The sequence below is a fragment of the Pteropus alecto genome, unplaced genomic scaffold, assembly GCF_000325575.1.
Source record: "Pteropus alecto unplaced genomic scaffold, ASM32557v1 scaffold176, whole genome shotgun sequence".
NCBI lineage: Eukaryota > Metazoa > Chordata > Mammalia > Chiroptera > Pteropodidae > Pteropus > Pteropus alecto.
In genome coordinates this window covers 745658-767655 of record NW_006438644.1, presented here as the reverse complement: position 1 = coordinate 767655, position 21998 = coordinate 745658, and the positions used below count along the sequence as shown (strand labels likewise).

The 21998-nt window shown below is 40.4% G+C and overlaps 1 protein-coding gene across 11 annotated transcripts in view; it reads left to right on the top strand.

Annotated features, from left to right (window-relative positions):
• ESR1 (estrogen receptor 1) overlaps window positions 1-21998 on the top strand; it is a 305928-nt gene that overhangs the window by 88764 nt on the left and 195166 nt on the right. For 2 of the 11 annotated variants that reach the window (XM_025049475.1, XM_015592379.2), the window contains exons 1-2: window positions 8002-8237; window positions 10239-10757. In XM_025049475.1, the coding sequence (XP_024905243.1) occupies window positions 10309-10757 (449 nt within the window). In that variant the 5' untranslated portion in view covers window positions 8002-8237; window positions 10239-10308. The other 9 variants (XM_025049474.1, XM_015592375.2, XM_006915762.3 and 6 more) reach the window with 9 other exon arrangements.

Genomic DNA, 21998 nt, shown 5'->3' with positions numbered 1-21998 from the left:
GGCTTTGGAAATGTCTTCTGAAGTTTAAAACACAAACTGTATTATATACTTAAAAATAAATGAGGTAAAAATTTGAAATGGAATGAAATCTGTAAAGCACATGGTAGATGTTCAATTAATAGTCAACAAGATTCACCTTAGGCCTTTGGTGAAGTTTAGACCTATCCATTAAAAAAAAAAAAAAAACCCTCTAGAAAAAGGATGTTTTGAGATGATCTGGTTGTTGTCAAACTAATCTGAAAGAAAAGTCTCCCAAACTGATGATTATGCTCATACTGCACTATCTCAGACGGAACAGAAATAATCCTCCTCACCAATCCAACTTGAACCTGGATAACTCACCACAATCGAGGCCTGAGAAGGTTGTGTTGAAGAAGTCTCAGAGATGGGCTGTTGAAAAGAAAGGCCGAGGGAATTGTAAGAGAGAACAAATTGCCTGCACAGGCATTTTTTTCTGCTGTGAGTTTTGATTAGAATTCTGAGTCTCCATGGAGTGACCCATGTTGATTAGGGCTGACCTGCAAAGACCTCAGAGAAGACAGGCTTGACAGCAGATAAAGAAGAGGTAGAGACTATTACAGACAAGAAATTGAGAAGGACAGGGTGAAGAAAAGAGAAAAAGGTTATGATGTGTACAGTTTAGCCATTTATTAGGATTTGGCATAATAGTTTGTGGAATTATTTTTTTCTTTGTACTTATGGTACAAAAATCTAAGGGCAAATGTTACCAAAAGTAGTGTCTTTATTTGAGAATCGACCAAAAGTGGACCAATAAATTCTTTTGCTTTGAGTGTTTATAATGTCCCTAATAATTTTCCCAATTCTCTTAAGAAGCTATGGTTTTCAAGAAAGCTAGAACTTTTTGATCATAAAGTGGTTTCCTTGATGAGTATGATAGCAAAATGGAAAGGTGCTTTAATGTCTTTCAAATTAAATTTTCTTGGAAGTGGAAATGTATCAAACGAAGTAAAGCAATTAATTTTTTTAGTTAAAGGTAGTCTATTTTCAAGTTTGTACAATTAACAAATATAGCAAGGATTTAAAGTTTTTCTTTAGCTAGAAAGTTCAATTCAAATGCTATGGGTATAAGAGTCAGACCTTAATGAATTCTCTTCCAAGGAGTACTGAAGGAAAGGTGGAAAACTCATTTTTCATGTTTTATAAGGCAAGTCAATTCTCTGAATACAAGTCGTTTCAATGTTTTTAACTTATGTTTCCACACCCTTCTCCTCTTTTCTTTTTTAGTGATTTGAGAGTATAGAAGTGTCTTGTGTTTTCCAAAGGTTTAGGAATTTCTAAGACTCTAAGAATAGCCCCCTGAACTATCAAGATTATATTTTAATTTAATTATGCAGATCATGACTCATACTAAAAGAAGAAAGAATGCAGTATCCACCTGGAGAGACGAGAGGTGGGATAGAAGGAAGGATGCACCCTATGTGTGGAGACCTAGATTTTAGTCCAGTTCTACTAGACTAGACCTTTAGCAAGTATGGAGTTTGGCAAGTCTCCTGTGCCTTTCTGGGCTTCGGTTTCTTTATAAATACAATGAAAAGATTGAACTTGACAACCTATAAAAGGGCCATCAATTCTAATAGCTCGTTATGAGATAAGAAATCTGAGTTGTTCTAGAAAGTAAGAATCTACTTCCAAATTTTCTCTAAGTTCTGGTTCTGAATTCTAGCCAGATATATTCACTCTTTTTGCATTACATTATTGAGGAAGTTAGTTAACAATGCAAATGTGATATCTAGGATGGGTTTAAGCATTCATTATTCAAATTGTATTTATTGGAGGCCAACTATGCATCAGGCATTGTACTAAGCAATGGACTTGTGACTTGGAAAAAGATGGTCCTCGTATGCCCTTTTTCAATTTATAGGTCAGTGAGAGGATACAGAGAAATGTACAGGAAATTCCAACAGTGTGATGGGAGCTAAAACAGGATTTTTAGGAAGCTATAGGCGTTCATAGGAGAGGCACCTAATAGGGAAACAAAGAACCCTTCCTGGTGGCTGTGATGTTGCAAGAAAGACTTGAAGGATGGGTAGGAGTTAGTCAGGTAGAAAAGGATGAGTGAATCAGGTAGAGTGAATCACATATGTAAATATTTAGACTCAAGATTTCAGAGTGTTTGAGAAACTTCAAAGTAATTCAATATGTCAGGAGTATAGTACCTGTGGGAGAGTGGGTGAGAGTAATAATTCAAGTTCTTTGCTCCTGAGATAGATTACTCCTCCTGCAATATGGGGAAAAAATGTTGGAAGAAAAAGCCTAAAGGAACATCTTGGGAGAGTAGACGGTGGCCTGAAAATAATAATGATGATGAGGAAAGGGATTAGACTAAAATGAGATAAAGAAAACAGAAATAATAAAAAAAAAGATTTGTGATAGATCAAATATAGGGAGTGAGAAGGAGGGTCAAGGCTAAAGGCTGGAAATTTTTGGCTTTCACAGTTACACCAATGGCAATGTCATTTGCTGAGACAGGAAACAGAGGGAGGAGTAGGTCTGGGGAAAAGATAAGTTAATTTTGAACAAGTTGGGCTTCAAATTGCTAAGACATAGTAGGTGCTCAATAAATATTTACCGACTGAATGAACACAGAAGTAAAAATGTCTAATGGATTTCTGGAAATGTGGATTTCCCTAGCCCGCAAAGAGATCTTGGTTGGAGACTTTAATTTTTAAGTCTCAGTTTACAGATGACATTTAGACCTCTGGTAATGGTTGAGATTATTTCAAAGAAGATGTTTAGAGGAGACAAGAAGGCCTAGGAGCTGAACCCAGAAGAATATCAACACCTGAGGCAAAGCGAGGCAGGGATGCTTTCAGAAGAGGCTGAGTGAGAAGAGCCATAAAATAGGACTGAACACTAAACCCCTAGCAGGAAGCCCTTTGAGGGAAGAGGTATTTGGTTTGTTTATTTTGGGGTGACTGTTACAGACTGAATTGTTTCTCTCCCAAATTTATATGTTGACGCCGTGACCTCTAATGTGACTGCATCTGGAGATAGGGTCTTTAGAAAGTAATTAAGGTTAAATGAGGTCATAAGGGTGAGCCCTAATCTAATAAGACTGTGGCTTTATAAGAAAAGAGAGCTCTCTCCACCATGTGAGGACACAGGGAGAAGGCAGCCGTCTGAAAGCCAGGAAGTGAGTCCTCAATTGAACTTGACCATGCTGGCACCCTGATCTTGGACTTCCAGCCTCCCGATGTCTGAGAAAATAAATTTCTGTCATTTAAGCCACCCAGTCTATGGTATTTTGTTATGGCAGCCTGAGCTAATCAAGACAGGGCCCAAACACTTAGAAATAGTCCTGGTAAACAGTAGGTAATCAATATTTTTTGAGTGAATTGAATAAAGGAGTCATTCCTTGGCATACTCATAAATATATCACTTCCTTGAGACAGTCATTGTAATTGTAATGATTGTGATTGAGGAGGTTGGGAGAAGGGAGGAGCCCTGGCTAGCATGGGGGGGCCCAGGTGCTCGGGGAGAGCGGGAGGGAACCAGTTATCCAGATGAGTGTGGTAAGGAAATAAGAAGAAAGGCCTGAAAAAACTCATAATGTACAAGTCTCTCTCTCTCTCTCTCTCTCTAACTCTCTCTAACTCTCTTTCCTCTCTTTACCATTTGACCAGGGTTGGTTCTGAAATTAGGCAAAGTTCTTGGTTGATTACTAGGGGTGCATGTGCATGTGCGTGTGTGCGTGTGTGTGTAAAGGCCCTCCTGAACAGTAGATAGGCCTATCGGAATCAAAGTGAATTTAGACACAATCTGTATGTTGCTCTCCGCAGAGAAATAATACCCGAAGCTGGCAATGAGACTCCTCAAGTAAACAATAGATAAAGGGAGGAAGAGGGACACGGTGTAATAATAATAATTGGAATAATTGGAATTCTTTTATCACATAGCATTTATAGCAGAAATTCTTTCTGAATTGTCTTCTGCCACATACAGTCTAGGTAAGTTAGATAAAAAGATTCTAAAATATTTTTTAAAATGTTTTCCAAGACAGTGTGAGATGAAAGTGACTCAATCCTATTAAGCTGGTAAATTAAATCCGAATCACTTTTTGTTTCACGAGGAAGAGTAGCCATCTGCTTGACAACCCAAAATTCAAACTATCTCCACCACGTCCTGGAGAGGAAGCCAGGAAATGGTATGGAGGTCCCAGGTTTTATGAAAATAGGGATCACGGGTTTGATTCTTGGCTTATAAGGCATTAAAAAAAAATTTTTTTTTTTTGGAGTGGTCGTGAGAAGAAAAGGCTGTTAAAAAATCTGGTTTCGCTTGTTTCTCATTAACTTGTATCTTTGCAGGCTTATGCAACATTTGATCATATAAAACCTACTATAATTAAAAAGATCTGTGAATGGAGTGTCCGTGTAATTCTACGGCCTTAGGGGAGCCGACCGCAAGGAGAAGGGTCTGGCTGAGAGAAGGGTAGCTCTGCACCTTGATGCCCGGCAGAGCTGTGAGCCCAGTACCTGGCTGGCTGTGCCATCGGTTGGAGACGTGGTCTGTGTGCTCCAGTTTGTAAGACGTCATGGTCTCTACTCTGGGCCAGGAGGCAAAATACACCCAAGGTGATAGAAATGAGAACAGTGTTTGCCATAGGGGTGAGGAGTCGGCTAGAATGGACATGAAGGGAACTTTTTTCAAGTGCTTACTCTGTGATTTCACTGAGACGGTGGTTACATGGGCATATCCATCTAGCCAAACTCATCAAACTGTGTATATGAAATATGCGTGTTTCATTTCATATGAATTTTATCTCATAAAACAAAAATCAAAGGTCAGTTGAAAAAAGTCTACGAGCTAATCAAAAGTTCTTAAAAGAAATAGGCTGAACTATTTTTAAAATGAGCAGCAACTTTAAAGGAAATTCTTCATGTTTCTTACACTTTAGAGGAAAATGAATGGTGTCAAACGAATGTGCAAAAACAAGTTCCCCAAACAGAGCATTTATAATAAAAATAATGGTCAGTTCGGACATAGCTAGACCTTCACGTCTCAGAGTGAAGGAACCATTTCTAGTAGTGTAAGCTATTTTGGAAATAGTTCCACATATATTTTCTTTCATGTTTCTGTTGGAGAAATAATGTTTTCATAAATGTAAAAAGCTTTTAATGGAGCTACAGAAGACACTATGTTTGATCATAGCATTATCTGGTTATAAACTAAAAATTCAGAGGTCTCTCGTGAGTCATGCTGCCAAGAAGTGCAGGCTTAATCCTTGAGATTGTGCGAATCTAAATTTTAACTTCATGGCCTCAGTCACTACGAGGATGCAAAGATAATCTTTTAGCATAAACAACTTTGGAAATGGTAGAATATTACCAAGTTAGCTTTGGGAGATGGTTATCCAGAGAGAGGTAATGTTATTTTATCCTTATAAGTAGCTGGATTAATAAATTACCAGATCTTCGATGACCTAATATGACCAGGCACAGGGTTAGAATCCCCAAATAATTCTATGCACACCCTTAAGGAGCTCTGAGCAGGATGAGGGAATGATAAATAATAACTCAGATTCAGGGAAGAATGTGATAAATGCATGAGAAATTCCACTGGCGTTCAGAGGGGAGGAAATTCCTTTTGAATAAGGGAGGCATTATAGATGTGGGTGGCATTTGGACGGGACCTTAAAAAACGGTATGCTTTCCCCCAACAAGCCAGGAAAGTGGGGGACATGGACAGAGAGAATGTCACCAGGAAAGCTTTGAGTGCTTGGTGTCTCAAATTTTCACTTGGTTGAAGCATAAGCTACACATGGAGCAGATACACTAGACAGGATATAGCTGTGTAAAGAGGAGGGCTTGAGCTCCTGGGTGAAGCTCAAGCTCTGGGTGAAGGGTCATGAGAAGATGGATCCCGAAGGAGTAAAACCCAAGGAAATAAAAGGCAGCAGGATCTAGGAAAAACAAGGGAAGGGAAGAGGCAGAGATCCCTAGGAGGCTCTACAACAGGGAAGGTAATGAGACCCTGAGGGAGGGCGATGAGAGAGGATGGGGGTGGGGGGGGGACGGGAAGGGAGAGATGGCAAAGCTCGACTGCTCCAAATGGGGAAAGTGAGGGAAAGACGGCCCTCCAAGAAGGCTCAGACACTTCAATCTGGGCGATGGGAGGGACTGTGATCCTGTTCACAGGCCGGGTTTGCTGAGGGGACACCATGTTTGGGGGTGGGAGTGGAGAATGATGAATCATATTTTGAATAAGCCAGCAACGCCCAGTGGGTCTGGGAGATACAGTCGGTGGTGGAGCTAGAGAAGTAGGCTTGACCTTTCTTCACCTGTGAGTACCGTCAAGTGACGCAGGGAGTGGGCGTGTCCAGCATGACCGTGTAGAGTTGGGAGAGGAGAGAGCTGGGAGCCGGACTCTGAAATTGATGCCAGAAGCATGAGAAGGGAATTGGCCAGGTACAGTATCCTTTCCCACCCACCGTCACCAAGCCCGGGGGACAAATCTTACGAAGAAGAGGAAGGAGACTGATGGAGAGAAAATGTTCAAGAAAGCTGCATTTATTGGATTAACTTTGATTATTAGTCTCAAAATACTCAAAAGTCTATAAAGAGATAGCCAGCCAGGCTTCTGATCCTTTTAATGTTCAAGGAGAATATTTGGAGATTCTTTCTTTCTTCCTTCTTTTTCTTCTCTCTTTCCTCCCCCTTTGCTTTCCTTCCTTTCCCTTCCTTCTTCCTTCCCCTTCCCTCCTCTGGGGAAGTATGATCTGGATGAAGGGTCATGAGAAGATGGTACTCACAGGTGAGTACCTCCTCCCTTCCTTGCACATTATTATTTTGGACTGGTCTAGTGCATGGGCGGCTGTTACTGACCTAAAGGAGAAGTTAAGATTCCCACTGTCACCTACAAAGAGTAATTGTCTTCCCCCTCCCCCCCAACATTTGTCATTATTGCTGATCGTGGAGGGAGATCTTCTGTGCTCCACTATTGCAATAAATATCTTGGGTCTTTCACAGCATAAAATATATGTTTGCAATATGACATCATTAACATTTTTGTAACTTTTTAAATTTAACGTTTTACTTTTCTTTGTACTGGTCTCAAGAGCCACTCATAAATCTCTCAGTAACTGCATAGGGTCCTGGGGCCAGAGACCGGCCACTCCTGGCATTGTGATTAGTCATTTAATACCCAAGGCAATGACTAATGTCTGGCAACAAAGCCTCTGCCTGGAGTCATGTGTCCTGGGACCCTGGGTGAGGGCACACCGGGGACGCCTTATTGTTGGGTGTCAGTACCAAAGTCAAGAGAAAAGTTGAGGACCAGGTAGATGCAGGTGGGCATCACCGGGAAACAAGGGGCCCCCTCCCCATGATCAATGGCAGTACAATCAGAAAGCCTAAAATCAGTTTAAGACAAAGGTAGCCACTTTTGTCTTATCTTCAAACCCCAGCTTTTAATAATATGTATATATATATATATATACATATTTTTCATATGTTTACAGTAAACAGTCAACTGAGCTATTTGTGGAAAGGTTTGTGGGTTTGGTTAACGAGGTGGAGGAGTATTACATTTCAGCTGGAAACACATCCCTAGAATGCCAAAACATTTATTCCAAAGTCTGGTTTCCTGGTGCAATCGGAGGCATGGCAATAGTGTGTCTGTTCAGAGACGCGGGGCTGGGGCCAGCAAGGCGTTTGGTCCAAGTGTATCCCAAAAGACTTTTATTGTTAAATTATATTCTTCAGGAAAAACCGCGTATGTCACATTTTTAAAACTTGATATCCATACACTTTTGATTGGCATTCTATTTTAGCCATAAGCCTATGATTTAAAGCAAGCCTGTTTTCTCTCTTGCTTAGGATGGCAGCAGAAAGCATGGGTCACTTTCTGGGTTCCAAGGATAAGGAGCAAAGGGGACTGGAGTTTTGCTTTCCCCCAAGAATGCTGATTCTGACTGTGCTACCCTGTTCTCCAAGAGCAGACAGCAAGCTTCTCCTCACTCCCCACTGCCATTCATCCAGCTCTGTGCAGCAGCCCAGCTGCCGTGTCTGCCGGGAGGGGCTGCCAAGTGCCCTGCCTACTGGCTGCTTCCCGAATCCCTGCCATTCCACACACAAACACATCCACACATGCTCAGCCTCGCTCACACACGGAGCCACACGCACATGCAAGCACGTCCCTCCCTTCATTCTCACTGTTTCAGCTCTTGACTTCCACGAGCCCATGGAACCTTTCTGGAAAGATGCTCTTGATCCAGCAGGGTAGGATTGTTTTGATTTCTCTCTTTGTAGCTTTAGCATTTTGAGAAAGCAACTTACCTTTCTGGCCGGCGTCTGTATCCTAGAAAGGAGATGAAGATTTGCTGTTTTCATGGGTTTTTGTGTGTATCTCCTTTTGCTTTCAGGACTTGTAGCATTCTTTGTGTAATTTATACGTAATTTAGCAGGTTCAGATTTTTAAGAGCTCGATGAAGTGCTTTTGCATGTGTTTAAAAAAAAGACATTTGAAAATTGAAAGTGTGATTTACGGAAACGAAATCATCTGCAAAAAAATTGCTTTGGAAAGTAATGGTTGCTGGCCATAAAGAGATATATCCGTGATTCACCTAATGTGGTTTTAACCCTTTTTTTGCTTACAATCTATAGTTATTGATGATAAGTTCAGTTTTGGCTTCATATAAAATCAGCTACATCTGCATGTTGTCCCCAAATGGTCTGTCTCATAACAATTAGGTAAAATGTTCATTTATTAGGATAAAAATATCCAAAAATGTTACCATTAGTAACAGCAATGTTGGCATTTATTTATGTATGCCACAAACATTTTGTTAGGTACTCTGTTGCGTGTTTGGGATAGTAATTAAAGCAAAGTATTAATGGTTGTATCAGATTTTCATATCAGAGTCTATTAGGCTGGGCAAAGGAAGTTTATTAAAAAGTATAAACTATCCAAGATTATGGGTACACAACACACAATATACTACCATATCTTTGGTACATACACATACATATACACATACATTATATACGGTGTGTGTGCTTAGCTTTGAATTCAGTTCAAAACTTTTTTCTGTTTTTCATCTGGATATTTGATTCTGCATATCCTACCCCATGTGAGCGGAGAAGGTCCAATTGTAGAATTAAAGAACAGAAATGTATCATTGCATTTTTAAAATTTGTTGGTTAGACCAACAGTGTAACATAATTGCCAAAGATGTGGTTAATGACCCGAGGTTACTTTTGTATGAAAAGGTCACATTTCACATTCAGTTTTCTAAAGTTTTAGTTGCATAACCTGTGGAAGGCATGAACACCTATGTGCGCCTACCCAGAGGTTTTTATGAATCATCATTCACATGAGAATTCCTTAATGGAAGCAAATACAGTGCTGTGGTCCAACCCAAACATACAAGTCGGGCTGGGAGCATCGCAGAAGATCGTGACAGGAAAAGACCACTTTGGAAGAGTTTTGCAAAAGGAAACTCAGGTCCGGCAACATTCCCCGAATTGCAAAGTACAGCTCTTCCTATGTGAGCACCTTGAATCTCCGCCCCGCCCCCCAGATGCCGCCCAGCGGTCTGTCGCTGCAGCGGCTAAATAGAGTTGTCTGTACTTAGCTGCATATGCAAGCGCACACCCCATCCTATCCACATATCTCAGTTACAGAGTGGTCCTCCCCAGGGTCATTCTATGTACACACTACATGGTCCAGCCAACGAGAAGAGTGCATCAAGCAGTGAGAGACACAAACAGAGATAGTCTGGAGCCTGGCACCGGCTACATAAGGCAGCACGGTAGAAAACTCGCCCCTGGATCAGTCTTCCGAGTTCATTTTAAACCGCGTCGTCCCTGGGCCACCTTTAGGAGTTCCCTCTGCGCCCTCACCCCCTCCTGCAGTGAAATTCAGCCTCCATGCAGCAGCGGCAAGTAAAGTAAAGTTCAGGGAAGCTGCTCTCTGGGATCGCTCCAAAACGGGTTGCGCCTGGAGTGATGTTTAAGCCAATGCCAGCGCAAGGTAACAGTCTTTGGCCGGCTTCCAGCACCTTCGTAGTGCACATGAGTCCTGGAGACCCGTACTTAAAAGTTGGAGAGCCGGAGTCGGGGAAGTTGGTGGAGCGCGCTCGCGCCGGACTGCACTTGCTCGAGTCCGGCCGACCGGCTCCAGGCGACCGACGCGCCGGCACCCGCGACAGGGCCACTGCTCGAGTCGCGGCTGCACGTGTGCTGCGCCGCCTCTAACCGCGGGCTGTGTTCTTCTTTCAGGTGGCCGATGGGCTGCTGAGCCATCTGCCATGCGGGAAGACGGTTTGCACTTTGCTCGAGTCCGCTGACCATGAACATGACTCCTCACACCAAAGCGTCCGGGATGGCTCTGCTGCACCAGATCCAAGGGAATGAGCTGGAGCCGCTGACCCACCCGCCACTCAAGATCCCCCTGGAGAGGCCCCTGGGCGAGGTGTACGTGGACAGCAGCAAGCCCGCTGTCTACGACTACCCAGAGGGCGCCGCGTATGACTTCAATGCCGCGGCCGTCGCCTCCGCGCCCGTTTACGGCCAGTCCGGCCTCGCCTACGGCCCAGGGTCCGAAGCGGCGTTCAGCGCTAATGGCCTGGGGGGCTTCCCGCCGCTCAACAGTGTGTCGCCGAGCTCGCTGGTGCTGCTGCACCAGCCACCGCAGCTCTCGCCCTTCCTGCACCCCCATGGCCAGCAGGTGCCCTATTACCTGGAGAACGAGCCGAACGGCTATGCGGTGCGCGAGGCTGGCCCTCCCGCCTTCTACAGGTACCTGCGCTGCCCGCTGCGCCACGTCCCGGTGGCTGCCGCGCGCCTGGCGGGCAAGAGCGAGCGAGTGGGGGGCGGAGAGGGGAGGAAAGGGGGGCCGCAGGCTGTGAGTCTGGCGCTCGCAGCCGATGGCGGGAGCCTCTGGACAGGAGACCTGAGGGCCAGCACGCAGCCGGGCCCAGGGGTTATTTGTGGATCTTGCGCTGGAGAGTCAAATTCTCTAGCTCGGTAGCTTAAAAAAATTTTTTTTTTTTATTCTCTACCCTCTGACTGTCTGCCTGAGAGGCCGATCTGAAACCTCGTGTGCTTCCTAACTAAACAAGTGTTGGCAAACCTTACAAAACAGCATTTATTTGTGTGCGTGTGGGGGGGGCACCCTAAAACAAATAAACACAAGACACTTTGAGTCCCTAGTAAATGTCCCACCTCGGTATTTAAGGCTGAGGTGTTTGCGGTTGAGGAGCGCAGTTCTAATTATTATTACTGTTGTTGTTATTATTATTATTTAAAATTTTTGTTTTAATGTACTCAAAATCTCCTTCCATCTAGAATTGCAGATTCGAAAAATGCATGCTATGGATGATGATGATGATGATGAGTTTTTGGGAAGCGATTCTGAGCTCACACCTTCCTCCTGCCCAGCCCAGGTTCAGAGCTTTATTGAACTGCACTCCTCAGGGAGTTGATGTGTCTTAAGTTTCTGATTTCTGAGACCTGGCTGGGTCCGTGTTGGAGCAGGTTGCTGGCATATGACTTACGACAGCTGACAATTTATAGGTGTCCTGTGAGTTTAAAACATGCCATATCGAAGCACGAGGGTTTTGAAACACCCTCCTGGCAGCTAAATATTTCTGGCCCACTAGGCAGAAAATGCCCCAGGGGTCGTATGGGGCTAGGGACGGGGTTCAGTTTCTCTGCGCCTTTCAGTTGCTGTGGAAGAAGCGTCGACAGTTCAGGACACACTGGAACGCTTTTGTGACTTAAGTGGCAAATGTTTTGTGTCCTTATTTTTTCCGTTAGTAGAGATTATACTTTCTTCCTCCCTCCTCCCTCTCATTTTCCCTTGGATAGTTTCTCTCTTTTCCTCTTGATGGACTTGGGGAGGGCTTAAGCAGGTGTTTCTGGCGAATACCTGTGCTCTAGGCACACACTGGAGAGGGATGCCCTGGAGTGGATTTGGGAGGCCTCAGGGAGCGCACGTGGCTCAGTGCGGAGTTAGGCACTGCCTGACTGTTCACCGATATCAGAGGAGCCTCCGCCCTCACTCAGACCCATCTGTATTGCAAGCTGTGGACCGTTTTTTCTATTTTGTGTTTTATTTCCAGAGATTTATAGCAGAAGAAACAAGAGGAAAGTGCAGGTTGACCCCACAGGATACTGAAAGGCAGATCTGAACTTGTTCGATATCCTTCAGCCCACTCAAAGGAGGTTAGAGCATCCCACGGCCAAACAGGTCCAAGAGGAGATATTACTTAAAGGACAACGAACAAAACTATAAAAACTTTAAAAAGAACAAAACTTTAAAAAGCGTATTTCAAATTCATTTCACTTGTTTTAAATTCAGGGTTAAAATAAAAATAGAAAAAGAATTTTTTTAAATCTCACTTTAAAAAAACGTTCGAACAAAATATAGCGATTACATCTAATTCACATGCATCTTAAACTCCTTGATGTGAAGGATGGCGCTGGTACAGTGTGAATTCCATAACCTTATGATGGACTCAGAAACTATTTTTTTCCCCATTAATTTTCAGTTCTTTTATTGCAAATTAATGCCACTGAATTTCAATGGGCACTAATGAGACTGCTCCTCGGTGGATTATTTACTGCCTTGCTAATAATTACAAAGTGAACATGGTCAAAGAAAAGGGGACCACATTTTATTCAAAATCGTTCATCATCCCAGTGGCAAATAATACCACTGTAATGTGCCCCGTCTTAAACTTTTTGCATTAGATGATATTCAAGTACTTTTAGAATGATACAAAAATAACACGGAACTTTTTTAGAAAGTAAAAAATTCACACATTTCTTTGTGGAAATTCAGCTTTATAATGATTTTTTCTTTGTGGGTTATTTCCTGTAACAGCCTTCTTCTTTTGTTTGAATTCTGCCTCTTATTACCCAGGGAGGAAGTGAAGGATCTCTGCAAATGTTTACTTAATATTATTATTAAATGTTATTTAGTATATATTTTTGTCCCTTTCAGCTTTCTTGTTTGAATAACTCTGGATAAAAAAAAAAAAAAGAAAAAGAAAAGGAAAAAATTGATTAGACTCTTTTAGAAAATCTTAGTTTTCTTTAGTAGTTATTAAAAGTTTTGGGGGCCAAAAGTAGTGTTTTCAAACTGCTTTTTTATGGCCCAGAGGATATGAAATCAGATCAGTGAGTCTAGAACATTTTTAAAAAAGAATGAAATAGAAAAGAATATAACAGAAAATATCAGAGCACATAATATTTAGTAGGGTGGCTTTTGTTTCCTGAAAAATTGTTTTAAATTATAAATGCTTGTGTGTGCGGGCTGTGATATAAAACGTATTTCTTACTGTGGGTTGAGGTCAAAAAGGATTGAAAACTATTGGCTTAAAATGTTATGTTTAGTAGAAAACAAAATATCAGGTAAGTGCCTGGTTGTTTTATTTGCGTAAACCAAAAAACTATTTTGATTGTCTTAATTTTATTTCTCCCCATAAATTAGCCGGCATCTTTAGGTCAGTTAGATTAAACTTTATTATTTCTGAATCTTAACTTTTCCATTTTTAAAATGATGTTGTCATGTGGCTTGTCCTCCTGAATGCCTCACTGGGATGTTCAGAGAATTTATGTTCAGTTCACATAATTTAGCAGCATTAAGATGCTATGGTTACTTGTATTGGCCACAATATGCAGTCATATCTACGTATGAAAAAATGTAACAGGTAAAACTTCCCTGGGCGTGTAATAATATGAGAAAGATTATCACACGTCCCAACCAATCATTATTAAGAGGGAATAAAATTATAAATAAGCAAGCTGTGACTTTGCAGGTTGTGTCTGACCTAAAATTTCATGATGAAGGCAACTAAAAGTTATCTTATCTTGGGTTCCTTTTTAGAGTTGAATCAACTTAGGCAGATCGAATAAACTAAAGATGAAATTTAATTGTATCCACCATGATTTTTAAAATTCATATAAGTTTTTTAATGCTTTACGCTTATTTCAGTTTTATTACACAATATTCTTAAAGGCTAAATATTGCCTACTTCTCCAAATTACTTGACAAATATAAAAACCCTTTGCATCAAAGTCAATGCTCTAGTAATTTGTATACTATTATACTGGCTGTATGCATTGTTTTGAATAACTAGTTTGTCTACTGATGATCATTTAAAACTATTTGTTTTAGCCTCAAACAAGGCTCATCTCTAGGGAGAGATTCTAACAGCTAATTTTCAAATCTCCAATATTTCTTTCCTTGTATTTTGGTGATATTTTAGCTCTCTTTCTGTTCTTACTTTTTTCATTCAGTTAAATTGTCACTGTTTACCTGACACTTTGTGTCGGTCTAAGAATAGTTCAAGGAGCCACATGTGGCCTGGAGGATGAGTGTATTTTAGGTTGAAAATGGAATCACATCTTCAGCTTCCACTTCATTTTCACCTGCTCCATGTGGCTTGTACCTGTTTGGTAGAAAGCCCCTGAAGGATAATTGGCACTTATTCTAATCTCCTTTCTCACAGTCAGTTAATTTGGGTCCCAGGATTATTTTTGTGAATGTATTTAGGATATGACATTCATATTTTGGGAATATTCAGGTTCGGCATTTTGGTTTCTGATTGTTTCAAGGCTATAAAAGACAGGCAAGACATAGATAAAGGCAGGTGCAATAGGTATCAGAAAAAACCATAAAAGATGTTGAACTTTCTGTTAATGATGAGACAGTAATTTTGTCAAGTCAGATAGTATATATGAAAGTGGTATGTAAACTATGCGTGCATTCAATATTTTATCATTTTATTCACACGTTAATATTTGTTCTGGTGATTTTGTAAGCTAAAAAACTATAGGGAGGAATAGATTTAAGTGATCAGGACTTTCATTACAAATACAGATTGATGATAATGTGAAATTATTTTTTTTTGGAGGTCAAATTTAAATAAAATCTTTATCACCATCTGCAATGTTTGTTTGCAGCATGTTTTATGGTAAAAAATATTTATCTTATAGATAGATTTTTAAAAAGTCAATACCCTGATTATGTGAAATAGTTTTTTACACAAGGAAATATATGAATTTTAATTATATGTTTTCTAAAATGCATACTCAGCACAAAAATAATACATCTAACACCACCCTGTGACTTCAGTATTATTTTTAATGACACTTTAGGAGAACACAGGAGAGAGGAGCAGTATGCTAAACATATTCTTTCGCCCGGGATACGTTGAATGGATAGAGGCGAACAAGTCATTTAATTGAATTCCAAGTCTCAGTTTGCTTATTGAAGAAAGAAAAACACAGATTGGCCACAAGTATGCAGAACCAAGTTGCATACTCCAGAGAATGATACTGTATAAAACCCCTAAATCCCCTTCTTGAATACAAAGCAATCAAAGTGAAAGTGTAAAGGATTTCACAGAGAGGAGACATTCCATCAAAGTTAGCGAGTAGTTTTATTTTATATGTTAAACTCTGCCAGTGAATTGATGGATGATGTGATTAAAAAAAAAAAAAAAAAGTGTGTCCGAGCTGTCCACTACTCCATCCCTAAAACATACCCTCAAACTGTCCTCTGAAGTCTGAGGACTTAAGCAGGTGGGAGGTGATGGGAAGCACCTTGATAATATTCTCAATCTTGTGAGGGAAGAAACCACAATTGCTGAGTTCTGTACCTTGGAGAATATTAGTAGGAATTATGGGAGAAGTTTTGCACTAATCGACAACGGTTTCGATGATATGTTTCGACCCTCTTAAAAATATGAAATATGGAAAGACAACTATTTTTGTCCCAACTGACAAAATTTTATGTAATAAAGGAATAATTTCAAGAAGCCAGGCCAAAAAAGAAAGGGTGTGACTGACACTTATACATGAAACGGTGATGTGACGGTGGAATCCGTGACAATGGTGGTGGTGGCGAGGATGATGACGACGACGATGATGATAATGATGATGGGGATGATGACTGTGGCGGCAATGAAGTGCTGGTGTCAGTTGGGGTAGTTCCTAATTCTGGGTGCCTATTATGTAATTGGAGAAGTTTATCCTGGACAGAAATCAAATCCTTTTAATGTACTTTGCTAATTTTTGTGAAGCTATAAGCTAAGGAAAAAGTCAAAAATTTCAATGATATTATTAATGATTTAAGACTATAAATCTAATAAGTCACGATAATTGCTACACAGAAAATTGAAAAAAAAATCCAAGCAAGCCTGGATTTTTTTTGTTTTGTTTTTCCTCTGAACTTTTTAAAGGAATAAATTGTGTCCTTTCTTCGCTTACATATCATCTTCTATTTTAATCAAATGAGTCGCTTTTAATGAGATAGTAGGCTGCTTTGTCTTGCAATTTTCTACTTTCTGGAGCTCCTGTGAATTACTTTTGAGAAAACTATAGTTCACATAAAGTTCAATAAAAGTTAATAACTAATTAAAGTTAATAAGTTAATTAAGAAATGTCCAGGACTAGATATCTATAGAGCAGGCCTCAATAAACTCTTCTAGTTTCTTCTTTTTGAAAGTTCCTCAAATTCAGTCAACCCTAAGAGGAGTGAGGGGCCTCTGCTGTTTAATGTTAAGATTCTCACCTGTCGCTTGGAAGCGGCAGAGCTGTCTGGTCCAAGGGCCGCCTGCTCCCTGGTTGCATCCCAGCCTGCATCCTCCAGCTCGCCTCGTTCTGCCTGTTCCTAAACAGTGGCGCGTGGGGCCCCAGCAGCCGACGTGTGTGTGTGCCAGATATGACTTCCTGGGCAGTTTTCTTGGCAACTCAGCTCACTCTTCTGACATAAAGGCTGGGGATTTCTTCTAAGACTCTGAAAGTAAAAGAGAAGCCTCTTTTAGTTTCCTGCAACTAAATAGTGTTAGAAATAGTAATTTTTTTGCATGGACATACTTCCTCTTATGATTTTAAAAAAATCATCCATTCTTGTATTTTTTGTTTCTTTGCTTTATTTTCAATTTTTTCCCCCCCTTCAAACTCTTTTTGGCTTCTTTCCCCCTACTAAGCTTCCTTTTTTCTTTTCTGTTTTAGTCACTCCATCTGTGTATTCCCAGATTTTTCCTTCCGACTTTTCTGGTTCATTTCTTTATTGACCTGTTTTTTCTTTTCTTTTCTTTCTTTCTTTTCTTTTTCTTTTTCTTTTTTTTAATAAAATTTGAAACAGGGCTCAACAGAGTCCCTGCCTAGCCAGTAGTGTAAGAATATGCCTTAATATTTCAGAGTGGCATTAATTACAATAAAAGTTTCAAAATGATTTTTTTCCTTGTCTCTAAGGATAGAAGCTTAAACAAAATCTGAAAGAAATTTTCCCTTAGTGGAGTGCTTAGACAGCCCCATTTATTCATTCATTTCGCTACCTTGTTCCAAATTGTGTAGCTCATCAATGGCACAGATTAAATAAAATACATTTTTTTTTTTTGTATTCCAAGCAATTCATATATCAGTGTTAGCAAAGAGCAGCCAGGAAATCTTATTACGTGAGTGGGTGAAATCCCAGGGCTTCATGCTTCTGCATATGCACTTGCCACAGAGATGACAGAAGTGCCATCTTCGCTGTTGTCTCCTGGTGGACCAGGTTCCAGGACGTCTGGATCTATGTGGACTGGCACAAGACACTTAAAGCTGACTGTGATTTCCTGCTCTGTTAACAAGAACATTTCATTTTTGAAATGTTATAGCTGTGTCTATGATTCATTTTACTTATATCATGAAGGTATTTAAAATTTTTTTTTTGGTAAAACTTTCACAATACAGCATTGTCAGAAATTGATTTTAAGGGTCCTTAAGGGTCCCATATGCTAAACTTTGACTTCTGAGTCTGTTTTTTGAAGAACTTACAAATGGTTGTATTTATTTCTGCTGGAATATTTCAATCAATTCAGAGAGAAAGGATGTATATTCTAATTAGAGTACAAGAGGCAATTTAGTTACATTGAAAACTTATTTTTCTTTAGTTATCTGAAAAAACTTGTAGGATCGTCAGAAGCCAATCTGATTTCTCATAGGAGGGATCCTGAGCGCTGGTCTAAAGAGAGACTATAACTATCGATACTGTATTTCTCTCAGCCCTCAGCAAAGTGCCTGGCACGTAACAGTCCTGAGATGCTGGTTAGTTGAATGAATGGCTGGTAGTAGTGGGCAGGAAGCACCAGTTATACCGATCTGCTAAGGTCTCTTGTCTATAAGAAATCCCGTTTAGGACGTGTCTTTAGATGTGATTGGAAGAATGTAGGGGGTTTGTGAATCCCCCCTTTTAGAAATAAAAGGATAAAGAAGAACTTCACGGGGCATTCCAAGTCCAGTCCATCCCCATCATTTCTGGATTCTGTATTTATAAATTTGCCTACTTACTAAAATTTATTTATAACCTCCAGATCAATACTCATGACACTTTCTCGGTCATTCACAGACATATGGACAGAATGGTGAAAAATCTGAGTCATCGACATGCACATTTCCAGCTGAGGTCAAACGAGGCGATGCTCTGCCTTCTTATTTCATCTCTCTTACTCTAAACAAGTGTCCTGTTCGAGGTCTATTTAGTGCCACTTTTTTTTTTCTTTTTTGCATCTCGTGCTTTTGTTGGTAATTTTGCTGTTTAATGACCCCGAGGGTAGTACTGAAATGCTGTCTAGTGTTCCTAAGCACAAGAAGGCTGTGATGGACGGTCTTATTGAGAAAATACATGTGTCAGACAGACTTTGCTCAGGAGTGAGTTATGGTGCTGTTGGCCATGAATCAATGTTAATGAATCAACGACGTATGTTAAATAAAATGTCTTTAAACAGACACACACACACACACAGCAAGGCTATGTATTGATTAGCTGAAGAAAATATTATGACCAGAGGCTCACAAGAACCTAACCCTGTATTTCCACCTAAGGGAGATGGTTCAGTGTTCACCGATTCTGTGTTCGTGGCTACTTTATAGAACATAATCATGACCAATAATGAGAATTGGTTTATATAATAGAATGACTAAGGCACAGGTTGGGGAGCCAGGCAGCTTATGTTTCTGGTTGAATCCTGCCTAGTTGTGACCTCTGGCTCATGTGCCTCAGCTTATTCATCTGTGAAATGCCAATCAAAACAGATTTATGTCTTTCAATTTTTGTGTGGGTTAAAGAATTTCATAGGCGTCAAAGGCTTAAAACATGCTCGGGACATAGCAAGCCATTATTTCTTTTTTATTACTTCTTCAGACAGAAATTGGCAACTCTACACTGAAGAAGGTGACCGTGAGAGCTTTTTGAGTCTGGAATGCTCATAATGTCCCTATATTTGCTTATTTTGTCTTCAAAGGACCAACTTTAATACTCTTTTGTGATTAGAAGTTAAACTTTTCCTAAAGAAACCAAGAGGCTAGAATTTTTTGCAATGCTTAATATACGCTGAGTACTGTATGAGAAAAATAAAACAGAGCAACTGTGGTAAACTCCAAAGGAAGAAATAGAAATCAATCAATGACGGGAGTGAGGGACATTAAGTAACTGGACTGAAGCAATCCCGGGGAGGGAAGTAGTTGAAACTGAGGAAAGCAGCTTCTGAAGAAGCTAGGATGGACTGAGAGCAAGACGAGGAGGAAATTTCTGTGTGATTTAGGAAAAAGGAACTGGTAAAAAAAAAGAGAGGCAGAAGCTAACATTTACAGAATGTCTACAAAAGTGGATTTTCAACCCTGGCTGCACATTAGAATCAAGGATAATTTCAGAATTATCCAGATGATTAAAAAACTCTTGAGACCTGAGCCACATGTTAGTGGTTCTGATAATTGCTCTGGGGTTGAAGCGGGAATAAGCCATTTAGAAAAACAAAACAAAACTGAAAACTCCTTGGGCTTTTCTCCTGTGTAGTCCACTAATTTACAGTCTGACAGCATTTCTCTAAATGTGATCACATTTAATCTCCCTACAACTATGTATCTCATTTGTAAAAATGGGGTTGTGTGATTGAGAGAGATCCTAGCAGGTGCTCAGGGTTTTGCTCTAACCCTGAGGAAGAGTGTTCAAACCCAGGGCTACCCAATTTCCAAGTCTTCGTTTCATTGGGCCACTTGGGTATCGGAAGCAAAGGATCAAATGAGTGCCAAGGAGCAAGATGACAGTAACATTAATTTCTATTCCTTATCTTACCAAAATAAGATTTGAGATAGGCAGTTACATTGGATATTGGCTTGATACAAAGAAAGCAAAATGAAAAAATATGAGGCTGCAGACTTTGCCATAGGATACGAAGATGAAATTTGGACACAATCTAAAACATAGATATGTAAATATACACCTATGCTGATTAGCCTGCATGATTTAGATTTTTGTTCTGTGTTTAGGTAATTGAAAGTAATTGAAGCTCTTGAACTTCCTCTCTTCCCCAGTAAGATTCTCTTTCTTTTAGTTTTTCAGGTAGTTGCCACACACCAAACTCTAGTATTGTTAATACAACCTTAAAATCCTAAATATCAGTAAATTGGTTGATTGCATAGATTTTCCAGTTGTGTGTTTGGAAAGTGCCTTGAAGTTTTTGAAGTGGAGGACTTAATATAAGCATTCCTCATGTGCTCCTTGCTGTCACCAAGTATGCAGAATACTTTCCGCAAATCGAATGCGTGCTATTTTTAATGCCCGCCCCATCCTTTTACATTTTAGAAGGCTCATTTATTGATAAGGAAAGCAGACATTCTGGTCCTCCACCACCTAGGGCATGTTAGGCCCAGGGCATGGTTCGGTGAGGCTTTCCCACATTGTTCAATTCTTAAGGCTGATCTTATCCTCATGTGACTCTGCCCAGAAGAGGCAGCTAAAAGCATCTTTGAAGTCTTAGAAACATGTATAAATTTCAACTCCTAAGGTAAGAAGTGAACGGGGGTCTCCTGCAGGTCCCACATGACTGGATATCCAGGTTTCAGGCCTCGGGCAATGAGGGCCTGTCAGACCACTGGCTCAGGGCTCACCGCTTCTTTGTTCTTTATTTTTGATGCTCAGTGATTGTGATTGAGGAAACCACAGTTGCTTTTCTATAGGGAGTCTGACCCTCTTCTAAGAAATCTGTGTTTAACACTAGGAAATTTCTAGGGAAATTATCAGGTGATTTGTAGAAGCATTCACAGGCCCTAGCATTTTTGTGTTGAACAAATGTAGTTCACAGAGATGCAGTACCAGTCATTTTCCAGTACTTCTTAAAAACACAGACAAGAAATTTCTTCTCCAGTATTTTGCATGTCATTCTCTCCTTTCTCTACTCATGGCCAGCTCTCTATTATGACTGTAATAGGTTCCTTACTGGGTCTTCAGTTTTTGAGCTTTTAAACTCTAGTTAATTTTTCCATTTGCTACCAGAGCATACTTAATATACCAAAGTACATACTTGATCTGGTCCTTTCTCTCCTTCTTAAAGAAGTCTCAGTGGCTTCTCACTAGTCACAGAACTCATGCATGTCCCAAAGCGTGACATTCAAAGCCTTTGTCATTTGATTCCAACTGACCTACCCCTGTCACTCCATGAAGATCTGGTTCAAAACCGTATTTAAATGGTACTTTCCCACTTCTATTCTTCATAGTCACCTCCATCTCTAATATGTACTGTTTCTTCCTCTTTGTCCCATCTCTGTTGAGTTGGTTCTACTCAGAAGTCAAAGGTTCAGCTCAAATGCCACCTCTTACCAGGTAGGTTTTCTACTTGGCATTCTTTCAGTGTTCATTGTACACATATAGCTCCCTTTTTTGGTACTTCTATTTCGGAAATTACTGTAGAATGTCTTTCATTATGGTTATGGGTAGATTATTGTAATTTAATAGGTTTTGTCAATGAATGAATATATTCACTCACTCAGCAAGCTCTATTGGATCATGTACTGACATTCTATAGTGGGTACAGACATTGGACACTTCATCTATCAAAGTCACTGTAGCCTAGTGAGAGAGATGACAAGTGTATAGACCACTGAAAAACAGTGGAATAAGAATTGTGATAGAGAAAAGACCACTAGGAGCACAGGGGAGGGACAGCTAACCGGATGGAGGCCCCCATCTATTGATGCCAAAGTCCA